The sequence below is a fragment of the Mobula birostris genome, chromosome 12 (genome assembly GCF_030028105.1).
Source record: "Mobula birostris isolate sMobBir1 chromosome 12, sMobBir1.hap1, whole genome shotgun sequence".
In the NCBI taxonomy this organism is placed as follows: Eukaryota; Metazoa; Chordata; class Chondrichthyes; order Myliobatiformes; family Myliobatidae; genus Mobula; species Mobula birostris.
The window spans coordinates 112,458,191-112,482,701 of NC_092381.1; the positions used below are offsets into that span (position 1 = coordinate 112,458,191).

A 24,511-nucleotide genomic window follows, 5' to 3' on the forward strand; every position below is an offset into this window, starting at 1 on the left:
AGGAGGTACAGGAGCCTAAAGGCACACATTCAACCATTCAGGAACAGCTTCTTCCCCTCTGCCATCTGACTTCTGAATGCACGCTGAACCCATGAACACTACCTCACTATTTATTTTTAATTTCCATTTTTGCTATACTTACTTAACTAAATATACTTACTGTAATTCACAGGTTTTTTTCTCTATTATTATGTATTGCATTGTATTGTTTTCACAAAGACAACAAACTTCACGACATATGCTGGTGATATTAAACCTGATTCTGACGTTCTCCCCGTGATCACGCAAGTTTCCTCCGAGTGGTCCAGTTTCCTCTCCACGGACCAAAGACATACGTAAAGGTTGGGGTGAGGGTTAATAACCTGTGGGCATGCTATTCGGGCTGCCCCAGCAGAATCCTCGCGGATTTGATTTTACGCAAAATGATGCACTTCACTGGTATGTTTCAATGTTCTGACGTACATGTAATAAATAATAAAAACGACATCCCAAGGCAACGAATACTCTCCTGTTTGATAGTACAAATATTCCAAAGTAATATTAGTTCCCACATACGACAAATTTATTTTAAAAATAGCATTCCTGCAGACTCATGAACTTGGTGGTCAATGTTCACGTACACATTGGAAGAGTTTTCAGGGCTAGGGAGGAAGTAAACAATAAACCAAGCCACCACCTGCAGCTGAACACTCCATCGGACGAGGGTCACAGTGGAAGGAACGTGATTGGTCAGGTTCCACTTACAGTGCTCAGAATCCACCAATAGGAATGTCATCTGTAAAGAGTACATTTAATCAGTGTCCTAGCTCCCAAACCGTTCTTCTGAACCTAGGCCACCGACGGATGCTGCATCTGAAATGGCTCCTCCTCCAGTTGGTTGAAGTACTCAGCATAGATCTTGTCAAACATCTCCTTGCAAGGGATGTTTGCCTGCAGTTTGGAACAGATGAGGAAGGAGCCAGCCACTTTACGGTGGAGCGAGTACGATTCCTCGGGAGGGGGTGTCAGCCTATGCTTCAGCATCACTGGGATCAGCCTCTGGATTCGACGTGTGGTGTCCTGGGACCCAAAGTCGAAGGACTGGGTCTGAGCAAATGCCTCCCCGAGAGTCATCACAGCATCAACGTGAGCATCCTCGAAGACCTGGAAACAGCACAACAAATTGACTTGATCAGAGAACTGGGGCACAGTAATCTCCCATCCCTGCAAGTTCATGCAATCATACCACCAATGTTCTCTTTCTCCTATTCTCAGTCTGTGCCCTCTGGTCCTAGACTTCCCCACTGTTGGAAACATCCTCTCCACGCCCACTCTATCTAGCCAGGGGTACCCAGCCTTTTTTATGCCAGACCAATCCCATTGCAGGTTGCAGGGACCCCAGGTTAGGAAGCCCTGAACTAGGCCCTCCAATGTTTGGTTGGTTTCAATGAGATCCTCCCTTGTTCTAAACTCCAGTGAGTACAGACTGACAGTCATCAAACGCTCCTCATACGCTAACCCTTTCCTTTCATTCCTGGGATCATTCTCACTCACAGTCGTTAAGCAGCTCAGTGGCTGTAAAGCAGACATAAGATGGTCATGTTCATGATAAAGGTGCACAGTCAGCACAACGCCTTATGGTACCAGCGTCCCAGGTTCAATTCCCACCGCTGCCTGTAAGGAGTTTGTACGTTATCCCCGTGTCTGCGTAGGTCTCTTCTGGGTGCTAGGTTTCCTCCCACAGTCCAAAGATGTACCGGATGGTAGATCAAGTGGTCATTGTAATTGTCCTGTGATTAGGCTAGGATTAAATCAGGGTTGCTGGGCAGCGCGGCTCGAAAGGCTGGAAGGGCCTATTCTGTGCCTTAGCTCAATAAATAAATAAACAAACGGATTGAAACCCTCCCTCCAGCTGTCAGTACTTGAGGTATCTCTGGGATGGGGTAATCCAACCCCGAGAACTCCCTGCTATCAAACCACCCCAGGAGGGGCATCAGAAGGGCAAACCTGCTAAAACTCAACACAATAATTTACCCCCAATCTCACTCCAGCCCCATAATGACTTGCTAATGTGGTGACAAACTGCCATCACATCACCAGATGATGTATGAGCTGTGCTTGGGACAGCAGTGCACAGGACACTGAGCCTGGGACGGAAAGTGCTCAGTACACATGCGCTCTTACACACAGCCACACACCACCGTTGCATTGTCAATCTGCTGGTGTTGCACTTTGATGTCTTCCCCAATCGGCTTTATGGTGCCTTTCTACCATACATGGCAGAGTATACCACTTCTTTAGTGATGGGGATGGAAGTATGTATATGTTGTTTGTACACTGTATTTAAGATAGACACTTCTGCCTATATTGTAATATGATCGTGGGGTGCATCATATTCTGATTCATGTGTAGTCTTACGTTAACTTTGTGAGTAATTAAAGATGGAATGTCCTTTTGCCTCAAAAACGGGGCAGCTTGCTTTCAGTGGTAGAGCGAGATTGAAGCTTCTAGGACAAGATATGGAGCTGTTATTGTATTTTCTGGTATCTGTCTTTTTGTATATATTGGCAGTTTTCTTTTCACTGCTTTCGTTCATTTCTGTAGGTTTAATTTTTGATGCACTTAAGCCACACATGCACTATAGTGCTGAGTGACCCCAGCAATTTTTTCCTTTGGTCATAACCTATATATCGTAACAGAACCATGATTTATTTACTTGTGTTTTAACAATACAGCGCCACTCAGCCCCTTCTGGCCTACTGACCTGCACCACCCAGCAACCGACCTATTTAACCCCTAGCCTACACGGGACAATTTACCGTCTGTCCTTGGACTGTGGGAGGAAACCAGAGGAAATTCATGCGTTCACAGGGAGAACGTACAACTCCTCAAGGCAGCGGCAGGAGATGAACTCCGAACTCTGATGCCCTGAGCTGTAACCGTATCGTGCTGACTTCTATACTACTGACTGGCCAGTCAGCCCTTCTGAGCCGTTCAGACACTAAATTACATTATAGATTATCTACCTCTCAACTTGGTTCCTTTGCCAAAAAAAACCTAACAACAGATATGGAAAAACTCAGCATGTCAGGTGACACCTTATAGAGAAAGGAAAAGTCATTAACCTGAAGTGTGAACATATTCTCTTTCACAGATGCTGCCTGAACTGCTGAGGGTTTCCTTCATTTTCTGTTTTTATTTCAGGTGTTTCAGCATCTGCAGGTTTTTTTCAGATTTTCTTCCCCCCCAGCTCCATGCCACTTGAGGTCAAGGGCTCACACAATGGCTTGGCTCACCAAGCTGCAGCTTCACCACACCAGAGATCTGGGTTCAGCCCCGACCCCAGTGCTGTCCACGCGGAGTTTGCATGCTGTTCTTGTCACCCTGTGGGTACTCTAGTTGCCTCCCACGTCCGAGCAGACCTGCAGGTTGGTTGGCTGATTTGCCTCTGTAAATTGCCCTGAATGAGTGGGTGAGTATTAGGAAGAGGAGAACGTGCGGAGAAATAATTTGTGGGATCAGTGTGAATGACTGGAGAGGGGGATTGGTTGATGGTCTGATTCTGAGCTGTATGACGTGATGATATGTTGTTGCACTCAACATTAGCAGTTTGCGAATTTCCATCAGATTTATCCCCAGCCCTTTAAGGTTAATGCTGAGTGGAAGGACAAAGCACTTAGTGCTTTCCTGGCATATATGATGAATAAACACTTCTCGGGCTTCCAGCCAGGTACAGGTATCAATTTTTACTGATTTTTCGATGACAGACTCCACCATCTTCATCAGGGATGATGGCTAGGCTTGTCTAGTCAGGTGGTATATATATACGCAACTCCAGTCATCTGTCCCTCCTGATTGATTAATCCTCAACCAATCAGGTTTCTGCTGTCCAACCTTGTTTAAAATCATATTCCACTGAGGTATACAGGAGCACAGGAGGTGTATCCATTTGGGTTACCCAGAGAAATCAGCAGCAGCAGAACACTGCATTCACAATAACCACAGGATTGACTTCAATAGTACAAAAGTAGTGAGCCGTGCCAATGACTTTTGGGACTGCCTGGTGAGGGAAACCTTTGAACTAAGACTAGAGAATAACAATTTTAATAAAGAGGAAGGTCTCGCTCTAGGTAAGAACTGGAATATGATTTCAAACAAGGTGGGGCAGCAGAAACCTGATTGGTTGACGAGACAATGGTGCCTAACAGCGACTCATTTGCTTGCATCTTTGGGAACATTTCTATTTCTATCTTTAATATCTCGATTTTTCTCTTTCAGGGTTCTTTTGAAGACCCTGACCTGGAGTTACATGCTGACTTTCGATCTTTGCAGGAATGGGACCCGCTCTTGGGGTCTCATGACTGGCCGTTATTTGATATACCGAGGATATGGCCTAGAAGATTAGCACAACTTTGGAGTTTCAGGATTTTGTGTCTCTGGAGGTGGGCGGACTCGAGGTTGGTCCCTCTGCAGGAAATCAGTGTGTTTGGGAGATGGAAGATCTCTAGCTGTGTGCCCAGAGACCCGAGTTCTTTGGACACAGACCTTGGAAAAAAGCGATGCAACGGACATTTAACATCATAAATCAGTGAGTTGATTATTATATCTCCCCTCTCGCAATGAAACTGTGACACCTCTTTTTTTCCCTTATTAGGGAGAGAGAGAGAGAGAGAGCCCGTGGTATGTTGAATACTGGGTGAATGAGTAGTCTTTGGGGTACTGCAAGTCTGTGTCTTTATGGATGCTTTGCTGTACACTTGAGTGCTCAAAGGTGGGCACCAATGCTATTTTTGCTGGTGGGGAGGGGGGATTGTTACTTTGCTGCTGCTTGTGTGTGGGAGGGGGGAGCTGGGGAGGGGCTTTGAGGTTCTAACTTTTAACTGTCATTCATTCTTTGGGGCACTCCTCTGTTTTCGTGGATGGTTGCAAAGAAAAAGAATTTCAGGATGTATATTGTATACATTTCTCTGACATTAAACGTACCTTTGAAACTTTGAAAGTAACCAATAGGAGGGACAGACGATGGGAGTTGAGTATATATACCACTGGTCTAGACATACTTAGGAATCATTCCTGATGAAGATGCGGAATTTGTCATCGAGACGACCATTAAAATCGACAACTGGACCCAGCTGGAAGCCCAAAAAGAGTTTATGCGTCGGTAGAAAGAAAATTCCCTTTCTCTTCTTTTTGCGTGGATGTGTTCGACAGACTCCTGACTGGATCTACCTGTCTTGTTCGTCTTCCCCGCCCACAAATCTAATCTCAGACTTGCCTTTGTCTCATATCCAGTTAGAAATTTCAAATCCCGAGATTTCTGCAGCACCTTCCCTCGGTCACCGTCAGCAGCTGCTCGGATCACCTGGGGGGAGAAAGGGAAAATAAGACTGCTGGAGTTTGGAGCCAGGACATCTAAGGAGTGTTACGGAAACAGTCTCCTGCCCCCTTTTGAACAGTCCTTGAACTCATGAACACTACTTCATTATTTCTAAACATGAGACACAAAAAATACAGAAAGTGGAAACCTTGAGCAACACACACAAAACTCAGCAGGTCAGGCAGCATCTATGGAGTGGATAAACAGACTTAGTTCCTTAAGGTTGTTATAGCCAGGGGTGGTAATGGGGATAAGCTCCCACTACCTAGCCAATGCTCCCAATGATGTGCATCTCAAACAGCCTCCCAAGCCCAAAGGAGCTGTTTCTACTGACATGAAAAGGGGCAAGGGCAGATTACTGGCACCTTAAAACCAGTTGCTTTAGGCAGATGGCACTTGTCAGCTGTGGTTGGCAGCTCATCTAGGAGAAGGAAAACTGTGATCTCAAACCTCCACTGGCTTGCAGCTATAGCTGCTCATGGGAAAGGCTTCAGGAGTAAACTCTGAAGGAAAAATCTGGAGCTGGAATCCCTAAAGCAGTCCTGACATCAATGCTGACTGACATCAGATGTGTGGAGAGGGGAGCTTGCTACATGGGTAACAGCTTGCTCTCCATATCGTACTGCCCTGGCTTGTGTATCTAGACAGCCAGGATGCAACATCCATTGTTGACCCTGACCAACAGGGTCTCTCTCTCTCAGGCTTCTGACCGAGACCTTTCATCAGGAAGGGTGCAGAAGCAAGAATAAAAAGGTGGGGGGAATGGAAGAAATACAAGCTGACAGGTGATAGGTGAGACCAGGCGAGTTCCTCCAGCATTTTGAGCGTGATGCCCAGCATCTGTAGAATCTCTTGTTATTACGATTTAAAATGGGTAAATTAGTTTACTACTGTTGCATGCATCAAGGTACAGTGAAAAACTTTGTTTTGCATGTCATCACCTCATCTCATCAGTCTAAATAAAGTGTTACAGTTATGGAGAAAGTGTAGTGCAGGCAGGCAATAGGGTACAAGGCCTTGATGAGGTAGACTATGAGGTCAAGAGCCCACCTTATCATACATTTTAAAGACAGCAAACGTGAAAATATCTGCAGATGCTGGAAATCCAAAGCAACACATACATATAAAATCTCAGGAACTCAGCAGGCTAAACAGCATCTATGGAGAAGAATAAACAGTCGATGTTTCAGGCTGAGACCCTTCTTCAGGACTGGAAGTGAAGAGATGAAGTCAGAATAGGAAGGTCGGGGGAGGGGAGGAAGAAGTACAAGGTGGAGGGTGATAGGTGAAACTGGGAGAGGGGAGGGTTAAGTAAGGAGCTGGGAAGTTGATTGGTGAAAGAGATAAAGGGAATGCAGATATATCTGTGCATGGGCTCTTGCTGTTCCTAAATAGATACATTTCTGCATATTGCAATAGCAGCTATAGGCTTGAGATTGGGTTAGAACCTGCAACCTTCAGATTGGCTGGCAGGAACAGTTATTACCCTTCAACCATCAGGCTCCAGAACTGGTGTGGATAACTTCACTCACCACAACACAGAAATGATCACTGACACATCTTTGTATTCACTCTCACAAGCTCCACAACTCACGTTCTCTGTTTGTTTGTCTACCTGCCTGTCCGTCTATGTATGTACATATTGGGTCGAGTTGTTCTCCAATCTTGGCAACTTATCTGCAAAGTTTCATCACCATACGAGGGGACATTGGCAGTGCGCTGTTGATTGTGGTGTGTCCTCCAAATGCTTAGCCTTTATATACTTATCCATCAGCTGATTGGTCGTATTGTACCTTATATTGATAAGTATATAAAGGCCAAGCATTCGGGGACACTCCACAATCAACAGCGCACTGATGATGTCTCCCCGTATGGTGACAAAACGTTTGCAAGTAAATTGCCAAGATCGGAGAACAACTCGGTGCAACCCTTGACTGTCGGACCTGCACATTTTCCACATTATTTATTTATTTATTTATTATGACGTGCTTCTTTTTTGTATTTGCATAATTTGTCAGTCTTTGTGTAGTTTTCCACTGATTCTATTGTACTTCTTTGTTCCTCTGTGAATGCCTGCAAGGTAGTATTTGGTAAGATTTACGTACTTTGATAATAAAAATTTGCTTTTAACTTTGAGGAAGGATATTCGCTGAGTCCATCCAAGAGGACCACAACCTTATTGTAGGGTTTGGAGGCTTGCGTGCCTTAATGACCCGGAGAGCTCTGCTGGCTGGAAATCACGGCTTTATGCTTTGGCTCATGGTAGGGTCACCCATGTCAAACAGGTCAAAGGGTAGAGGCCAGACCAAGAGTGATTCACCAGCCCTCCAGGTTCAGGGGTTCAGCTCAGGACTGACAACCCTGACTGGTCAAACAAAATTGTTATGGAAACAGCAATGAAGAATCCTTCTTCACCTGAGTGAGACGGTAGTCTTGAGGCTCCACCCTGGCCTTACATGACTGTCAGTAGTGAAAACTGAGCTACTAACACGATGACGGAAGCCCTGAACACTGCCAGAGAAACTTCACTGCTGTCCTAAACACCAGCAAGGTAACAGGCAGTAAGTACCCACTCAGCCACTGTGTAAAGTGCTCACCTGGTGAGCTGAGATATCTCGTCCTCCAACATCGGCACTAACGTGCTTTACATTTAACAAGAATAGCATGGATACTTTCCACCTACCTCAATGTAGTTATCCGTAAATTCTTTACCATATTCCCTGCTTGCTCCAAAATCCAATAATGTTAACTGTTGGGCAAGAAATACAAAATTAAATCTTGCTGTTAAACTCACAGGATAAAAGGCAGCATCGCACGACGAGATATCTTGTGTTCTCAAGACATTGTGAAAGAACATACAACCCTTGAGCCTGTTCTGCCATTTAATAGGATCAGCATTAATTGGATCTTTCAATGGTTCAAATGCTTCGATTTAATATCAGAGAATGTAGACAGTATACAACCTGAAATTCTTACTCTCCACAGACATCCGTGATACAGAAAAACCCCCAAAGAATGAATGACAGGAATGTCAGACCCACAAAGCTCCTGCTCCCCCTCTGACACACAAGCAGTAGCAAAAGCATCAACTCTCCCCCTCCCCCCAACCACCAGCAAAAACCCAAAGAGACAGTGATCTGAAGTCCATTAAAAATACAGTCCATCCTAACACTCTGGTGTCTCAGACAGGCTCTCTTTGGCCACAACTTCAATTTCTGGCTAGATCTTTGCAAAAACAAACCTCCCCTGACTATCAGATATCCAGCCTGGCTTTGAAGACATTCAGTCTTTGAAGCTTTCTGGGATAGAGAATTCTGAGAATGCTTTCATCTCTACCTTAAACAGACAACCCCGTATTCTGTAATTAAGCTCCCTAATTCTACAATTCACCATCAGGGAAAACATCTCGTTGAGATTCCACGGAATAAGGTTACTTCTCATTATGTTAACTTCCATTGAGAATTGACTTAGCCTTTAGTTACCCCACTATAGGTAAAAATGTTATTAAACTGGAAAGAGTGCACAGGAGATTTATAAGGATGTTGTCAGGACTGAGTCTTAGAAAAATACAGCAGAGATAGGCCCTTGGCCCATTCAGACCATGCTGAACAATATAAACTGCCTACTCCCATCAACCTGCACCAGGACCATAACCCTCCAAACGCCTCCCATCCATGTACCCATCCAAACTTCTCTTCAACTTTGAAGTCGAGCTCTCATGCACCACTTGCGCTGGCGACTTGTTCCACACTCTTACCACCCTCTGAATGAAGTTCTCCCTCAGATTCCCCTTAAACTTTTCATCTTTCACCCTTAACCCATGACCTCTAGTTGTAATCCCACCCAACCTCAGTGAAAAGCCTGCTTGCATTTATCCTATCTATGCCCCTCATAATTTTGTATTCCTCTATCAAATCTTCTCTCAATCTTCTATGTTCCGAGGAATAAAGTCCAGACCTATTCAATCTTTCCTTACAGCTCAGGTCCTCCAGACCCAGCAACATCCTTGTAAATTTTCTCTGTACTCTGTCAACCTTATTTACATCTTTCCATCCAGATCCACCAGGACAAAAACCTGGGCACTCAAGCACCTGTGCCCAAAAAAGAGTCCTCCATGTGAGGAAGGCCTAATCGATTCACTGGGTCATCGATCAGCCACTTGCCACGTTCTTGCAATTGATCTGCTATGGTACAACAACTCCTGTACACAGAGCCCTGACTGATGAAGGCCAGCATGCTGAACACCTCTCTCATCACTCGGTCTACTGTGATGCCGCTTTCAATGAACTATGCTCCAGTGCTCTGTGCTCCGTCACACAGAAGGAGATTTGCGGGTTCGGTAAGTGAAACAGCAGACGCTGATTGTGGGTAAGTACAGCAACTGTTTATTCACAAGCAAGCAATGAAACACTGTACACGCCCCTGTACATCAAACAAGCACTCATCCAAGTCACCCAAATGTCCATGCACCATTCAGTTAGGTCCTCTGATATAGAGTAACAAACAACAACAGTTTCAGAGTGGATCAAATTATAAGCACATTTATTACTTGAAAGGGAATGTCTACCTCCATACGTTGTCACTGGAAAGTAGCTTCAATCTTAGAGCTCAGAACAAACCATTTTTATATTTTTTTACAGAGACCAGTAATTTAACTTCATCTGCTTGAGATCATTCCATCTGATAATGACATCCTAGCATCTGTAGCACAATCAGTCCATTTGTCTTTTGTGGCTTCTTCTCCACCACCACCACTCCCCCCCCCCCCAATAAAAGCTGTATCCTGTTTTTCTCTGTTACCAAAACATTCCTCATCATAAATACACCCATGCTATAAAACACACACAAACACTTCTTGTAAGCCTCCCATCCTAATGAACTAACAACACACTCTGGGACCACACAGGTTCAAGTTTGTCACGTCACATTTTACAAAAGTTACAAATTCATAAAGACCAGGGTTACAGATATAGTTCCACATAAACTATAGAAACTACAACACTAAGCTCTCAATACACTTGTTAAATCTCTCCAATTTGCACAACAAGATTAAACAAGCAATAAACATCTACTTAACTATGTGTCCACCCAAAATATGAGACCCTCCCCCTATTAACTGTAACACACTTTCCAAATGGTTTCTCCAGCACTGCCTGTGGCTCTCAGCCCGGAGTAGCTCAGGGTCAAGAGGGAGCTGCGCACACGTGTGTTCACCTTTATACGCCTGAGAACTGGAAGCCAGTCAATGTAATCGCAGCACATGGCCTAGGACCAGAAACCAGTGCCACAGGGCACAGGAGCAGGAGCAACCTCTCCTCCTCCACTCTCACCCTGAACACCGGCGTGCCTCAAGGCTGTGTACTGAGCCCTCTTTTGTACTCCCTTTTCACCTATGACTGCGTTCCTGTACATGGTTCTAACTCCATAATCAAGTTCGTAGACGACACCACGATGGTTGGCCTGATCAGAGGGGATGATGAGACGGCCTACGGGGACGAAGTCCAGCACCTGGCTGCATGGTGTGCCAACAACAACCTGGCCCTTAACACCCAGAAGACCAAGGAGATCATTGTGGACTTTAGGCATGCCAGGAGTCACACTCACGTCCCCATCTACATCAACGGAACTGTAGTGGAGCGTGTATCAAGCTTCAAATTCCTTGATGTCCACATTTCCGAGGACCTCACCTGGTCCCTGAACTCCTCCATCCGGATCAAAAAGGCGCAACAGAGCCTTTATTTCCTGCGGAGCATCAAGAAATCTCACCTCTGTCCCAGGATACTGACGTATTTTTACTGCTGTACCATTGAGAGCATACTCACCAACTGCATCTCAGTGTGGTATGGCAATTGTCCCGTATTGGTCCACAAAGCACTCCAGCGTGTGGTGAAAACTGCCCAGCAGATTATTGGCACCCAATTGCCCACCATTGAGAACATCTACCATAAACGCTGCCTGGGCGGGTGAAAAGCATTATCAGGGATGCATCTCACCCTAACCATGGACTTTTTACTCTCCTCCCATCCGGTAGGCACTACAGGAGCCTCCGCTCCCGCACCAGCAGGCATAGGAAGAGCTTCTTCCCTGAGGCTGTGACCCTGCTGAACCTCTCATCACAGCGCTAAGCAGTATTGCATCCGTATTGTACTGTCTCAGTACTTTTATATCTGTGTGCTGTAAGCACTTCTTTTATTCATAGTTATTTTGTAAATAACACTATTCTTTGCATTTCCGGTCAGATGCTAAATGCATTTCATTGGCTTTGTATCTGTACTCGGCACAATGACAATAAAGTTGAATCTAATCTAATGGGAAGGCAGATACATACCTTGAACAGGCCCATCATTAACCAGCAGGGAGGAAGTGGCTTTTAGAACAATTTTCATTCGGCAAATAAGTTAATCTTCCATATTACAGTCCCTCTGTTCCATTAACTACCCTTGTGTCCCACCTCTCGTAGGATAAGTCTTATTTATCCTGGTCCGTGTCATGGCACTGGGATCTGGGACCAAGAGAGAAGAAAATAATCATGGAAGTCCAAGTTGTTGCGGTTCAGCTTGCCGCTCCACGACGTTTACTCGGCTCTGCGCTAAACTGAGGCTGTGGCTTAGTGTCTGTGGATGAACTCTTTTTCATAACCTTCAGTCCTGAATGATATTTGCTTACTTTTATTGTTTGCACAATTTGTTTTTTTCTCTCTACACACTGGACGTTTGACAGTCTTTTTTTTAATAGATTCTTTTGGGTTTCTTTGTTTTGTGGCTGCCTGTAAGGAAACGAATCTCAAGGCTGTGTAATATATACATACATTGATAATAAATGCACTTTGAACTTTGCAACACTGTAGGTGAAGGAACAGTAAATGTGCCTCACCTTCTGCTTCTCTGCGTCAAAAAAGAAATTGGACCAGTTTGGATCAGTCTGCATGAACCTGAACTCAAACACTTCACGGAGACATAACTCAAGTATGTTGGAGCAAATCTGAAAATCGGAACACAGAACGTTTATCCAAAAGCAGGATTCATAGGGAAACACAAAGCGATGACATTCAAATCAATCACTTCTGACAAAGGAGCACGGTAGCGTAGTGGTTAGCACAATGCTTTACAGCAGGGGCCCCCAACCTTTCTTGCACCGCGGACTGGTTTAATATTGACAATATTCTTGCGGACCGGCTGACCTGTGCCCCAGCAGGAGTGATGGGCTTAAGTAAGTCATGGTTGCAAAGCTAACATTGCCTTAAAGAGTTTGTTTGATGGTAGGTGGACTTGCAACTAATGTACCTAATGACAGATTGTTTTGATTGCTGGCTTAGGTGAAGAAACCATTGAAGTTAACAACTTTCTCCCTCGTTCATAAAGAAAAATATTTTAATTAGAGTCAGGTAGAAAGAAGGCACGACAGCGGCTACATTTCTTTAGGAGTTGGAGGAGTTTGGTATGTCACCAAAGGCACTCAGGAAAGGAAACTGGAACACCAGCTGATCACGGGAAGAACATGCAAGCTCCTTACAGACAGATAGCGATGAGAACTGAACCCAGATCGCTGGCGCTGCAGAGGGCTACCACGCTGGCTTGCTCCCCCCAACTCTTCCCCAGAACCATCCTGACGAACAGACAAACTGCGAGCATACCTTATTCCGAGTGCACTGATCGAGATCACCGCACTTGTCCAGGGGCACGCCCGACACCAACTCTGCAGTAAAAACTCGCTTCGTTGTGAGCTCGTCGATCACCGCTGGAACGTATAGGAAAGAATCGTCTTTCAGGAGCTCCCTGTGATTCAAGCCAAGACACAAGATGCTGGTCAGAATCAAGTACAGGCTCTTCACAGACTTTGATTCACGTGAAGAGGGAATACAGGACAACTCTGGGCATTATGAAGCAACTGCTGCCTCCGACAGTTACACATCACTATTTGGGCTTTATGACCACAGTTTATTACTGTGTGCACAAGTACTATGGAGAGAACTCTAACTGGTTGCATCACCGTCTGGTATGGAGTATCGGAAAAAGCTGCGGAGGGCAGTAAACTCCACTAGATCCAAAACGGGCACTAGCCTCTCCACCATCCAGGACATCGTCAAAAGGCGATGCTTCAGAAAGGCGGATCCATCATTATGGACCCCCATCACCCAGGACGTGGCCTCTTCTCATTGCTACCATCAGGGAGGGGATACACACACTCAATGGTTCAGCAACAGCTTCTTCCCCTCTGCCAACAGATTTCTCAATGAACAATGATCCCAGATATATCCATCTATATAGATAAATATACAGTGAGGGTACCCAAGACTTTTTGCACAATACTGTATTACTGTATTTGTCGACGTGGAGTGGCGAGTGAGATTGTAAATCTGGTGGGAGGAAAGGATGTTGGGAATGGCGAGGGTGGAGTGCCACAGGAGGGGTGTGGAACAGGTGGCACGGAAAGAGTGTCAAGGAAAGTCATTTAATTCCAAACAATTGGTTTATTGATCATTACAGAATGTCTCTCTGGTACTTCCTGCTCCCTCCCCTCTCCCTTCCCCTTTTCCCAACCATGATTCCCTTCTTACAGTCCCTTTCCCAGTCTCAGTCCACAATAGAGACTCATATCGGAATCAGGTTCATCATCACTCACATATCTCATGAAATTAGTTGTTTTTTGCAGCAGCTGTACAGTGCAATACATAACATTACTACAGTACTGTGCAAAGGTCTTTGGAACCCTAGCTATATATAAAGTACGTGCCTAAGACTTTTGCACAGTAATATTTATAAATATTTCTTATTGTAACTTATAGTTTTTAAAAATATATTGCAATGTACTACTGCCGCAAAACTAGAAACATATCTCTGACATTTATTATCATGTCAGAGATAATAAATCTGATTTTTATACATAACTGCACAGGAGCAATGAAAAATTTACAGCAGCAATTTTGACACAAATATAAATGGGTGCATGCAAAATTCACTTTTCACCCTTAACCCATGACCTCTAGTTGTAGTTCCACCCAGCTTCAGTAGAAAAAGCCTGCTTGCATTTACCTTACCTATACCCCTCATAATTTTGTACATTATCAACATATCCTTATACAACTTTGAGATTCCTCTTCCCCAGATAGCCACGAAACAAAGAAAGAACATCAAACCCACCATCCGCACAAAAAAACAGCATCCCAATCATCAACACCCAAACCCTCCTCCCACAAAACAAAATCGCCCCCAAACTCCCTTCCCCCACACAAAACGTAACAAGAACATCAACCCCAAAACCCTTTCCCCCGCACAAAAAAACAAGAACATCAACCCCAAACCCCATTCCCCTGCACAAAACAGAACATCGATCCCAAAACCCTGCCTCTTGCACAACTAAGCAGAAAGAAATGGGTGAAAAACACAAAATATAAAAACCGTAAGTCTGTGAAAGTCCACTGTCCATTAACGCAATAGTCCAAACAGTAATTCAGAACCAGGGTTACACCTTCGTTGGTCAACACCACACGAGCACAAGAGCCTATTGCCCTGCCACAGTGAGCCACACACTAGACGGCTGCTTGCAGATTCCTGGATTTCTAACACCACGTTGTCTTTATATACCACAGCAGTGCCTTTATGAAAAGTACTTCAATGGCTGTAAACCATAGCAGGATCACACAAGGCTATGCTATAGTGTTGATTGGAATAAGCCTCTTTAAATCTTTAATGGTGTTGCTACTTACACGGTATGGACACTGGCACTTTCTGCTTGAATTTAATTGACTCGGCAGGATTAAATCACTTGCAAATTAACTCACACAGTTGCAGCAACATTTGAACAAATGCAGAATTTAGATTTTTCTCCAGCCTGCAGAGTGCCATCTATCATCGCCAAAGGTCTCTGCCAACCTCTTCTAAAGCTACACAGGTCGTCCCAGTTTGCAGCAGGGCTCTGTTCCTGTGGACTGTTCGTAACCTGTTGTTACGAGAACCACCATCTTGTTGTAGAGTTTGGAGGTTTGTGTGCCTCATGAGGAGCTATGCTGGCCGGAGTAAAGGCTTTTGGTAGGGTCACCCATACCAAACAGGTCAAAGGGGAGGGGCCACACTAAAAGTGGTCTGCCAGTCCTCCAGGTTCTGGGGTTCAGCTGTAGGCTGATAACCCTGACTGGTCAAACAAAACTGTTACAGAAACAGCAATGTAACCTTCGCCTGCACCTGAGTGTGACGGTATTCCTGAGTCTCCACCCAGGACTGACAGGAGTGAAAACTGAGAGGAAGCTACCGACACGATAAAGAAAGCCCTGAACACCCCCAGAGATGCTGTCCTAATGCCAGTGAGCAATGAGCAGTAAGTTAGGAGTGTATCAGCGTACTGCAGAGTGTTCAACAGCGGGATAGAAGCTAGTGGCATGTGCTTTCAGGCTTTTGTATCTTCTGCCTGATGGTAGAGGGGAGATGAATATCTGGGGTGGGAGGGGTCTTTGCAGACGCTGGCTGCTTTACTGTGGCACTTAGAAGTTTATCATTGTACCGTAAAATGTTCAGCAGTGGGGCAGAAGCTGGCACTGAGACTGGTGGGACGTACTTTCAGGCTTTTGTATCTTCTGCCCGACAGCAGAATGGAGAAGAGAGAATGACCACGGTAAATTGATATATTTTTACTGTCACATGTACTGAGGTACAGTGAAAAACTTTGTTTTGCACGCCATCCGTACAGATCATGTTATCCCACCAGTACACTGAGGTAGTACAAGGTAAAACAATAACAGAATAAAGTGTACCAGCTACAGACAGTATAGTGCAGGTGGGCAATAAGGTGCAAGATCATAATGATCAAGACCTATCTTACTGTACTAGGGGATAATTCAGTAGGATTATAGCAGCAGACTAGAAGCTGTCCTTGAGCCAGGTTGGATGCTACCCAGACTGAACATTGCTCCTCCAAGCTGAGCTTAGCTTCATCATGGCAGTAGAGGCAGCAATGGGCCAACATGCCAGAATGGGAATAGGAAGTCAAATTGAAATGTTCCTGGTGATACATGATCTGGGGAATGGATGGGTTAACGTATGAGGTATGTTTGATGGCTCTGGGCCTGAACTCACTGGAGTTTAGAAGAATGAAGGGGGCGGGGGGGGTGGATCTCATTGAAACCTATTGAATATTGAAAGGCCTCGATGTGGAGAGGATGCTTCCTATAGTGGGGGAGTCTGGAACCATAGGACACAGATAGAGTGGATGTGGAGAGGATGCTTCCTATAGTGGGGGAGTCTAGAACCAGAGGATACAGCCTCAGAATACAAGGATGTCCCACTAGAACAGAGATGAGGAGCAATTCATTGCCACAGATGGCTGGAGAGAACATTAAGGCAGAGGTTGATAGGTTCTTGATTAGTAAGGGCATCAAAGGTTATAGGGAGGAGGCAGGCTTAACGTGACTCTAATCCGGGAGGGGGGGGAGATATGGGTTGAAAGGGACATTAAATGATGGAATGATGGAGGAGCCTCAAGGGGGCGAACAGCCTAATTTTGCTCCTATGTCTGATGGTCTAATGGACCCCTGACCTCACAATCTACCTTGTCGTGGCCTTGTACCTTATTGTTTCCTTGCACTGCACTTTCTCTGGAACTGCAACACTTTATTCTGCATTCTGGTATTGTCTTCCCTTGTTCTATCTCAGCACAGTATTGTAAGGGTTTGCATGGATGGCATTTTTCCATTATACCTCGGGGCATGTAACAATAACAATCTAATTCATTAATTGAAAAAATTTACCACTGCCTGCGTTGGACAGAGGGGTTGTGGTAATTGTGATGGTGGTTGTCCACTGTGTCCAACAATGACAGGAAACCTGTGCGGGAGAGTTTTTAAATTGGAAAACCCATTGCACTGGGCAGTTCCACTCTCTTGACCTCGGAAATCTGGGTCCAGTGGAACGAGTAATCGTCACAACCGGGGTCTTTCTTGGTTGCAGTGGATAACCATGACGTCTTCTACGCTTGTCATGCCTTTCGCTCCCTCACTGCAGACCTCATCCACCCATTCCACTGGATAGGCATGTCCCTATCTCACCAGGGTACGAGGCTCGCCGGATACCCTCACCTAGCTAGCCCGCCCGTCGAAGTGGTGTACCTGAGTGTGGCTGCTGTTGCATGCAGACAGCTACAGGTGAGAGGTGAGTGTCTGGTGGGGACCAGAGGTGAGTGAGCTGCCCCAGAATGGGCACGGCAAGCCCCTTCACTCTGAACATCCCAGGTCAGTGGTCACATAACTGGGACATGCGACAGGCGCCGGCAGCTCATACGGCCATCCACCACCTGCTCCAATGGCTTAACATGACTCTAATCCAGGGGGGTAATATGCAGATGCTACACCTTGCCAAGGGGTGACCTGCAGGCTAGCCGAGGAAAAGAGTGCTTTATACCTTCCTTGTTAGAGACATATCTCCAGCGTGCCTCCCAGCAGCTCTATAAAACTCTGGTTAGACTACACTTGAAGTACTGTGTTCAGTTCTGGACACATTTTAGGAAGGATGTGGAAGCTTTAGAGAGACTACAGAGATTCAGCAGGATGCTGTCTGGATTAAAAAGCATTTCTGATGAGTATAGCTTGAGCAAGCGAGGGCATTTCCCTTTGCAGTGGAGGAAGATGAGAGGTACAGTGGCATGCAAAAGTTTGGGCACCCCTGGTCAAAATTTCTGTTACTGTGAATAGCTAAGCAAGTAAAAGATGACCTGATTTCCAAAAGGCATAAAGTTAAAGATGACACATTTCTTTAATATTTTAAGCCAGATTACTTTTTTATTTCTATCTTTTACAGTTTCAAAATAACAAAAAAGGAAAAGGGCCTGAAGCAAAAGTTTGGGCACCCTGCATAGCAGTACTTAGTAACACCCCCTTTGGCAAGTATCACGGCTTGTAAACGCTTCCTGTAGCCAGCTAAGAGTCTTTCAAATCTTGTTTAGGGGATTTTCGCCCATTCTTCCTTGTAAAAGGCTTCTAGTTCTGTGAGATTCTTGGGCCGTCTTGCATGCACTGCTCTCTTGAGGTCTATCCACAGATTCCTAATGATGTTTAGGGTCAGGGGACTGTGAGGGCCATGGCAAACCCTTCATCTCGCATCTCTTGAGGTAGTCCATTTTGGATTTTGAGGTGTGTTTAGGATCATTATCCTGTTGTAGAAGCCATCCTCTTTTCATCTTTAGTTTTTTTACAGACGGTGTGATGTTTGCTTCCAGAACTTGCTGGTATTTAATTGAATTCATTCTTCCCTCTACCAGTGAAATGTTCCCCGTGCCATTGTCTGCAACACAAGCCCAAAGCATGATCGATCCACCCCCGTACTTAACAGTTGGAGAGGGGTTCTTTTCATGAAATTCTGTACCCTTTTTTCTCCAAACATACCTTTGCTCATTGCGGCCAAAAAGTTCTATTTTAACTTCATCAGTCCACAGGACCTGTTTCCAAAATGCATCAGGCTTGTTTAGGTGTTCCTTTGCAAACTTCTGACGCTGAATTTTGTGGTGAGGACGCAGGAAAGGTTTTCTTTTGATGACTCTTCCATGACGGTCACATTTGTGCAGGTGTCGCTGCACAGTAGAACAGTGCACTACCACTCCAGAGTCTGCTAAATCTTCCTGAAGGTCCTTTGCAGTCAAACAGGGGTTTTGATTTGCCTTTCTAGCAATCCTACGAGCAGTTCTCTCGGAAAGTTTTCTTGGTCTTCCAGACCTCAACTTGACCTCCACCGCTCCTGCTAACTGTCGTTTCTTAATTACATTACGAACTGAGGAAACAACTACCTGAAAACGCTTTGCTATCTTCTTATAGCCTTCTCCTGCTCTGTGGGATCATTTATTTTAATTTTCAGAGTGCTAGGAAGCTGCTTAGAGGAGCCCATCTCTGCTCATTTTTCCGACAAGGTTTGGGAAGTCAAGGTATTTATGAAGCTTTGAAATTTGAGTCACCTGGCCTTTCCTAATGATGACTGTGAAAAAGCCATAGCCCTAACAAGCTAATTAAGGTCTGAGACCTTGGTAAAAGTTATCTGAAGGATCAAATCTCTTCGGGTGCCCAAATTTTTGCATGGTGCTCCTTTCCTTTTCTTCATTCTAAAATTGTACAAGACAAAAATAGTACACTAATATTGCTTAAAATGTTGAAAAGAATGTTTCATCTTTAACTTTATGACTTCTGGACATCAGTTCATCTTCTGTTCACTTAACTATTCACAGTAACAGAAATTTTAACCAGGGTGCCCAAACCTCTGCATGCCACTGTATACAAAATGAAATGAGGCATGGATTGAGTGGGCAGCCACAGACTTTTTCCCAGGGTGGAAATGCCTGAGGTACTTTTTTTTTACACAGAGTGTGGTGGGTGGTAGAGACAGATGCATTATGGACATTTGGAAGACACATGGATGGAAGAAAACTGGAGGGCTATGTCAGAGGGAAGGGTTGACCATAGAGTAGGTTAAAGTGGAAGCACAACACGCAGGCCGAAGGGCCTGAGCTGTTCTTTGTTCCTCTCCTGTGCATACTCCTCAATCCCCAAATCTTTCATTTGCCTCCTCCTCAAACGTCTCCAATGATCCAACCTCCAAAGCTCATCTGTCTGGAAAATTCCTCAGTTTTATATCACTGGACCCTAATCTCTTAATGAGGTCTCAAATACTTGGTTACTCGCTCTTTTTCTGGTAAATGATCTTTGCGACGGGGGCCTGTGGCTTCCCAGTTGGAGTTGAGAAGAGTCGCCTGTTCGATCTGGCGTTTTTAAGGAGTGGCCGGAGTCTCGTTGAGGCAGGACGGTTGCAGCATGTCCGAGCTCGAGTGGACTTGGAGGAAATAAGATGCAGTGGAGCTGAGGCAAGGGGAGGCGAGGAGAGGTCCAAGGTCTGGCCGATTTAAGAGCCAAGCTGAATTGGAAAGGTGAGGTACAGGTCGTACTGAAGTGGCAGAGCCCAAATCCGAGAGTGAGGAACGACCAAAGACACCAGCAAATATCTACAGGTGGACTGTGGAGACCATTCTGACCGTCTGGCATGGAGGGGCCAATGCATGGATCGGTAAGAGACTCAGTCAGCTCCGTCACAGGCACGAGCCTCCTCACCACTGAGGACGTCTTCAAAGGCGATGCCTCAAGAAGGCAGCATCCATCAACAAGGACCCTCACCGTCTAGACATGTCCTCTTTTCATTCCTACTATCTGGGAGGAGCCACAGGAGCCTAAAGACACACATACAGTACTGAAGAAGGATCTCGGCCCAAAATGTCGACTGTTTATTTATTTCCATGGATGCTGCCTGACCTGCTGAGTTCCTCCAGGTTTTTATGTGTGTTGCTTTCAACGATTCAGGAACATTTTCTTCGCATCCACCATTAGATTTCTGAACAGTCCATGAACTTATGTTATTATTCCTTATTCTTTCTGGACGATTTATTTTTGCAATTTATAGTAATTTTACATCTTTGTACTGTAAATTTCCTGTCACGCACATCGGTGACAATGAACCGTGTAAGGATACTTTTGCCACTCAGGACAAGGCAAACCTTTCTTTTACTCCAGGAGTTAAAGAGGCTTGGATTCACCACCTCAGGGTTGCAGGGCTGCTGATTACGGATACTGGGTGGGTCAAAGCCATGGATGGATCTGTAAACAATTTTACAGATCAAGGTACTGCAGGATTGTGAGTGAGTGAGCACGCCAGTGTTGTTAAAGACACAGACGCCTGGCAAAGGAACCTGGTAAACTGAGACAATGGCCCCACCCAGTGGCAGAGTGCTGACTTACAGTCACTGCCCTGGGGAAATGATGTGAATTCTCTTGGTTTTTAACTCTCACTGAAGGTATCACAGATTGCTAGCAGCAAGTGAGGATACATAACCTGCTTTCATCATCGTTATGTGCCGTGTCGTATGACGTGACGATCATGGTCTTCCATTCATCCCTAATCTGCCTGTGGGGAAGACTCGCACCACCTGCCTCCCCACACTGCCATTCTGATTCCTCTCTTTATCCATGACCACGGTTGTTCTGAGCAAATTTTTCCGCACAAGTGGCTTTTCATTGTCTTCTTCTGGGTAATGTCTTTACAGACAGCCATTACACAACCTCCCGCCACCCAGCCATTATCAATACTCTTCAGAGATTGTCTGCCTAGTGTCAGTGGTGGCATAACCAGGACTTGTGATATGTGCAACCATCCAAACCTGCTCCCATGACTTCACATGACCCTGATATCAGGTGGGGGGGCGGGGGGGGGGAGGTGGCTAAGCACTCTCTACACCTTGCCCAAGGATGACCCACAGGCTAGTGGAGGGAAGTGCACCTTACACATCCTTTGGTAGAGATGTATCTCCACCACGCCTGTTTCACAGTTCCCGATTACCAACTTTTACTTCCACTGACTCCTGTGACACAGGAGCAAAGTAATTCCTTATCATCTGCTTTACAACCACAAGGAGAGCATAAAAGCACAAGAGATTCTGCAGATACTGGAAAACCAGAGCAACACACACATGAAAATGCTGCAGGAACTCGGCCTGTCAGGCAGCGTCTATGGAGAGGATGAAATGGTCAGCATTTCGGGCTGAGACTACGACTAGAGGTCATGGGTTAAGGGTGAAAGGTGAAAAGTTTAAGGGAAACATGAGGGGACACTTCTCTCGGAGGGTCATGAGAGTATGGAATGAGCTGCCAGCATGCATGGTAGGGCTGTGGTCCACGTGAAGGTTGATGGGAGTAAGCTGTTTAAATGGACTAGATGGGCTGAAGGGCCCGTTTCTGTGCTGTATTTTTCTATAATTCTACTGGGACAGGAAAGGAAGAAGGCAGAAACCAGAATAAGAAGGTGGCAAGTGACAGGTGAGACAAGGTGAGAGGGAATGTAGGCAGGTGGGAAGAGAGAATGAAATAAGAAGCCGGCAGGTGATAGATGGAAGTGGTAAAAGGCTGGAATCTGATAGGTGAGGATAGTGGATCATGAGAGAAAGGGAAGGTGTAGGTGATGGGCAGGTGAGGAGGAGCGAGAATGGAACCAGAATAAGGAATAGAAAAAGAGAGAAGGGAGAGTGAATGCTAACATCTTTCTTAGGAGGAGAAGGCAGATTGTCATTGAACGTTCTCATAAACATCTACAGCAGGGGTTGCCAAACTGGGGTCCATGGGCCCCTTGCTTAATGGTACTGGTGCATGTCATAAGGAAGGTTGCTTAATGGTATTGGTGCATGTCATAAAGAAGGTTGGGAACCCCTGGTCTACAGATATACTGCTGAAAATTCCCTGACTGGTTGCATCGTGGTCTGGTATGGCAATTCAAATGTGCAGAGAATAGTGGACTCATCCTAGAACATCATGGGAACATCCCCCCCCCCCCCATCCTACCTACAGGAGGCACTGCCTCATCAAAGATCCCCACCCTCAGGGCCATGCCATTTTCCTGCAGCTTCCATTGGGCAGGAGGTACAGAAGTCTGAAGTGCCACATCACCAAGTTCAAGAACTGCTGTGTCTCTTCATTCACTCGGTTCTTGAACTATTTGATACAACTCTAATCGACATTTATCACTTTGCACGCAAAAGGACTTGGTTTTTGTTTTAGTTTAAATTGTCTTCGTTCTTGTAAAAATTGTGTATGATACTGGACAATTTTTTTCAAAAGTTGTTTCCTCAGAAATTTTTCTTTGTTTATCATACACTGCTTGAAGCTGAACGCAAATATAATTTCAGACTATTTATGTCATTTTGGAATTTGAAGAAACAAGAAATTAACTTTTATTGAATATAATGCGTTTAATTGCATAATGGCACTGACACTTTGCAATAGTTCAACTAAGCTAAAAATATTTTGTTGATGATTTTCATTTGTGCTCAGTGTTTGAGGCTTCTTGCTTAAGTGTCCAAAAATAATCAGCCAGCATTGATGGATTCCAGTTGCCCTGATACCGTTTCTCCATGACCGCAATGTCCTGGTGAAACCTTTCACCGTGCTCATCACTGACAGCGCCAAGATTTGCACCGAACAAGTCTAAATGGGAATGCAGAAAATGAACCTTTAGTGACATGTTGCACTTTATGGTTTTGTATGCTTGAAGCATGTTGTCAACCAGCTGCACGTAGTTTGTTGCTCTGTAGATGCCAAGAAAAATTTCAACATCCTTGAACGCCTTCCATGTGATTTTCTCTGGTTCCACTAGAAGTTCTTCAAATTGCCTGTCTTTGATGACCTGTTTGATTTGTGGACCCACAAAAATGTGTTCCCTAATCTTGGCTTCAAGTTCTTCTGACTTGAATTATGGATTGAAATAAGAAATACAGGCAATTTTTATAAAACGGTGTGATAGGGAAATTTTCATGGTGATTTTCATGATCAGCAGCCCAAAATCCATAAGATACACCCAAAATTATTCAGGAAGCAAAATCTTTGTTCTCCAAAATTATGTTTTTTTTTAACATGAATGACGCGTATCTGCTGCAAGTAAGTTTTTCATTGCACTTGTGCAGATGACAGTCAGCTTGACTTTGATGAGGGTTATGCAGGTTGGGTTTAAGAATGGTTAAAGAGGTGTAGCTGTTCTTGAACCTGCCTACGTGGGACTTCAGGCTTCTCTGCCTGATGGTAGCTGCGAGAAGAGGGCATGGACCTGACGGTGATTTGGTGGGGGGGGGGGGTCTTTGATGATGAACATTGCCTGAAGATCCTCCAGTATCTTTTTGTGTGGAACCCTGCCGTAGGGGACTAGTAATTTAAAATAACAAAATATACTTACACTACTTTCAGAATTTAATCAAGTTCCTGGGTGTCAATGTCTCTGAGGATCCTGGCCCCAACATATCGATGCAGTTACAAAGAAGGCACGACAGTGGCTGTATATTTGATTAGGAGTTTGAGGAGATTTGGTATGTCATCAAAGACACTTGCAAATTTCTGCAGATGTACCATGAGAAGCATTCTAACTGGCTGCATCACCATCTGGTATGGGGGTAGGGGAAAGGTGGGGATACTGCAGAGGGTCAAAGTAAGCTCCGGAAAGTTGTAAACTCAGTCAGCTCCATCATGGGCACTAGCCTCCCCAGCATCCAGCAGTGCTTCAAAAAGGCAGTGACGGCCAACACCCAGGACGTACCCTCTTCTCATTGCTATCTTCGAGGAGGAGGTACAGAAGCCTGAAGGCACATACTCAGCAATTC

General features: G+C 45.0%; 1 protein-coding gene across 2 annotated transcripts in view; it reads right to left on the bottom strand.

Moving 5' to 3' along the window:
• Positions 1-315: 315 nt before the first annotated feature.
• coq8b (coenzyme Q8B) overlaps positions 316-24,511 on the bottom strand; it is a 93,638-nt gene continuing 69,442 nt past the window's right edge. For both annotated transcript variants that reach the window (XM_072274502.1, XM_072274503.1), the window contains exons 11-15: positions 12,990-13,131; positions 12,230-12,337; positions 8,040-8,105; positions 5,255-5,341; positions 316-1,143 (exon numbers count right to left, since the gene is read on the bottom strand). In XM_072274502.1, coding sequence (XP_072130603.1) covers positions 829-1,143; positions 5,255-5,341; positions 8,040-8,105; positions 12,230-12,337; positions 12,990-13,131 — 718 coding nt within the window. In that variant the 3' untranslated portion in view covers positions 316-828. The remainder of the gene's footprint in view (positions 1,144-5,254; positions 5,342-8,039; positions 8,106-12,229; positions 12,338-12,989; positions 13,132-24,511) is intronic.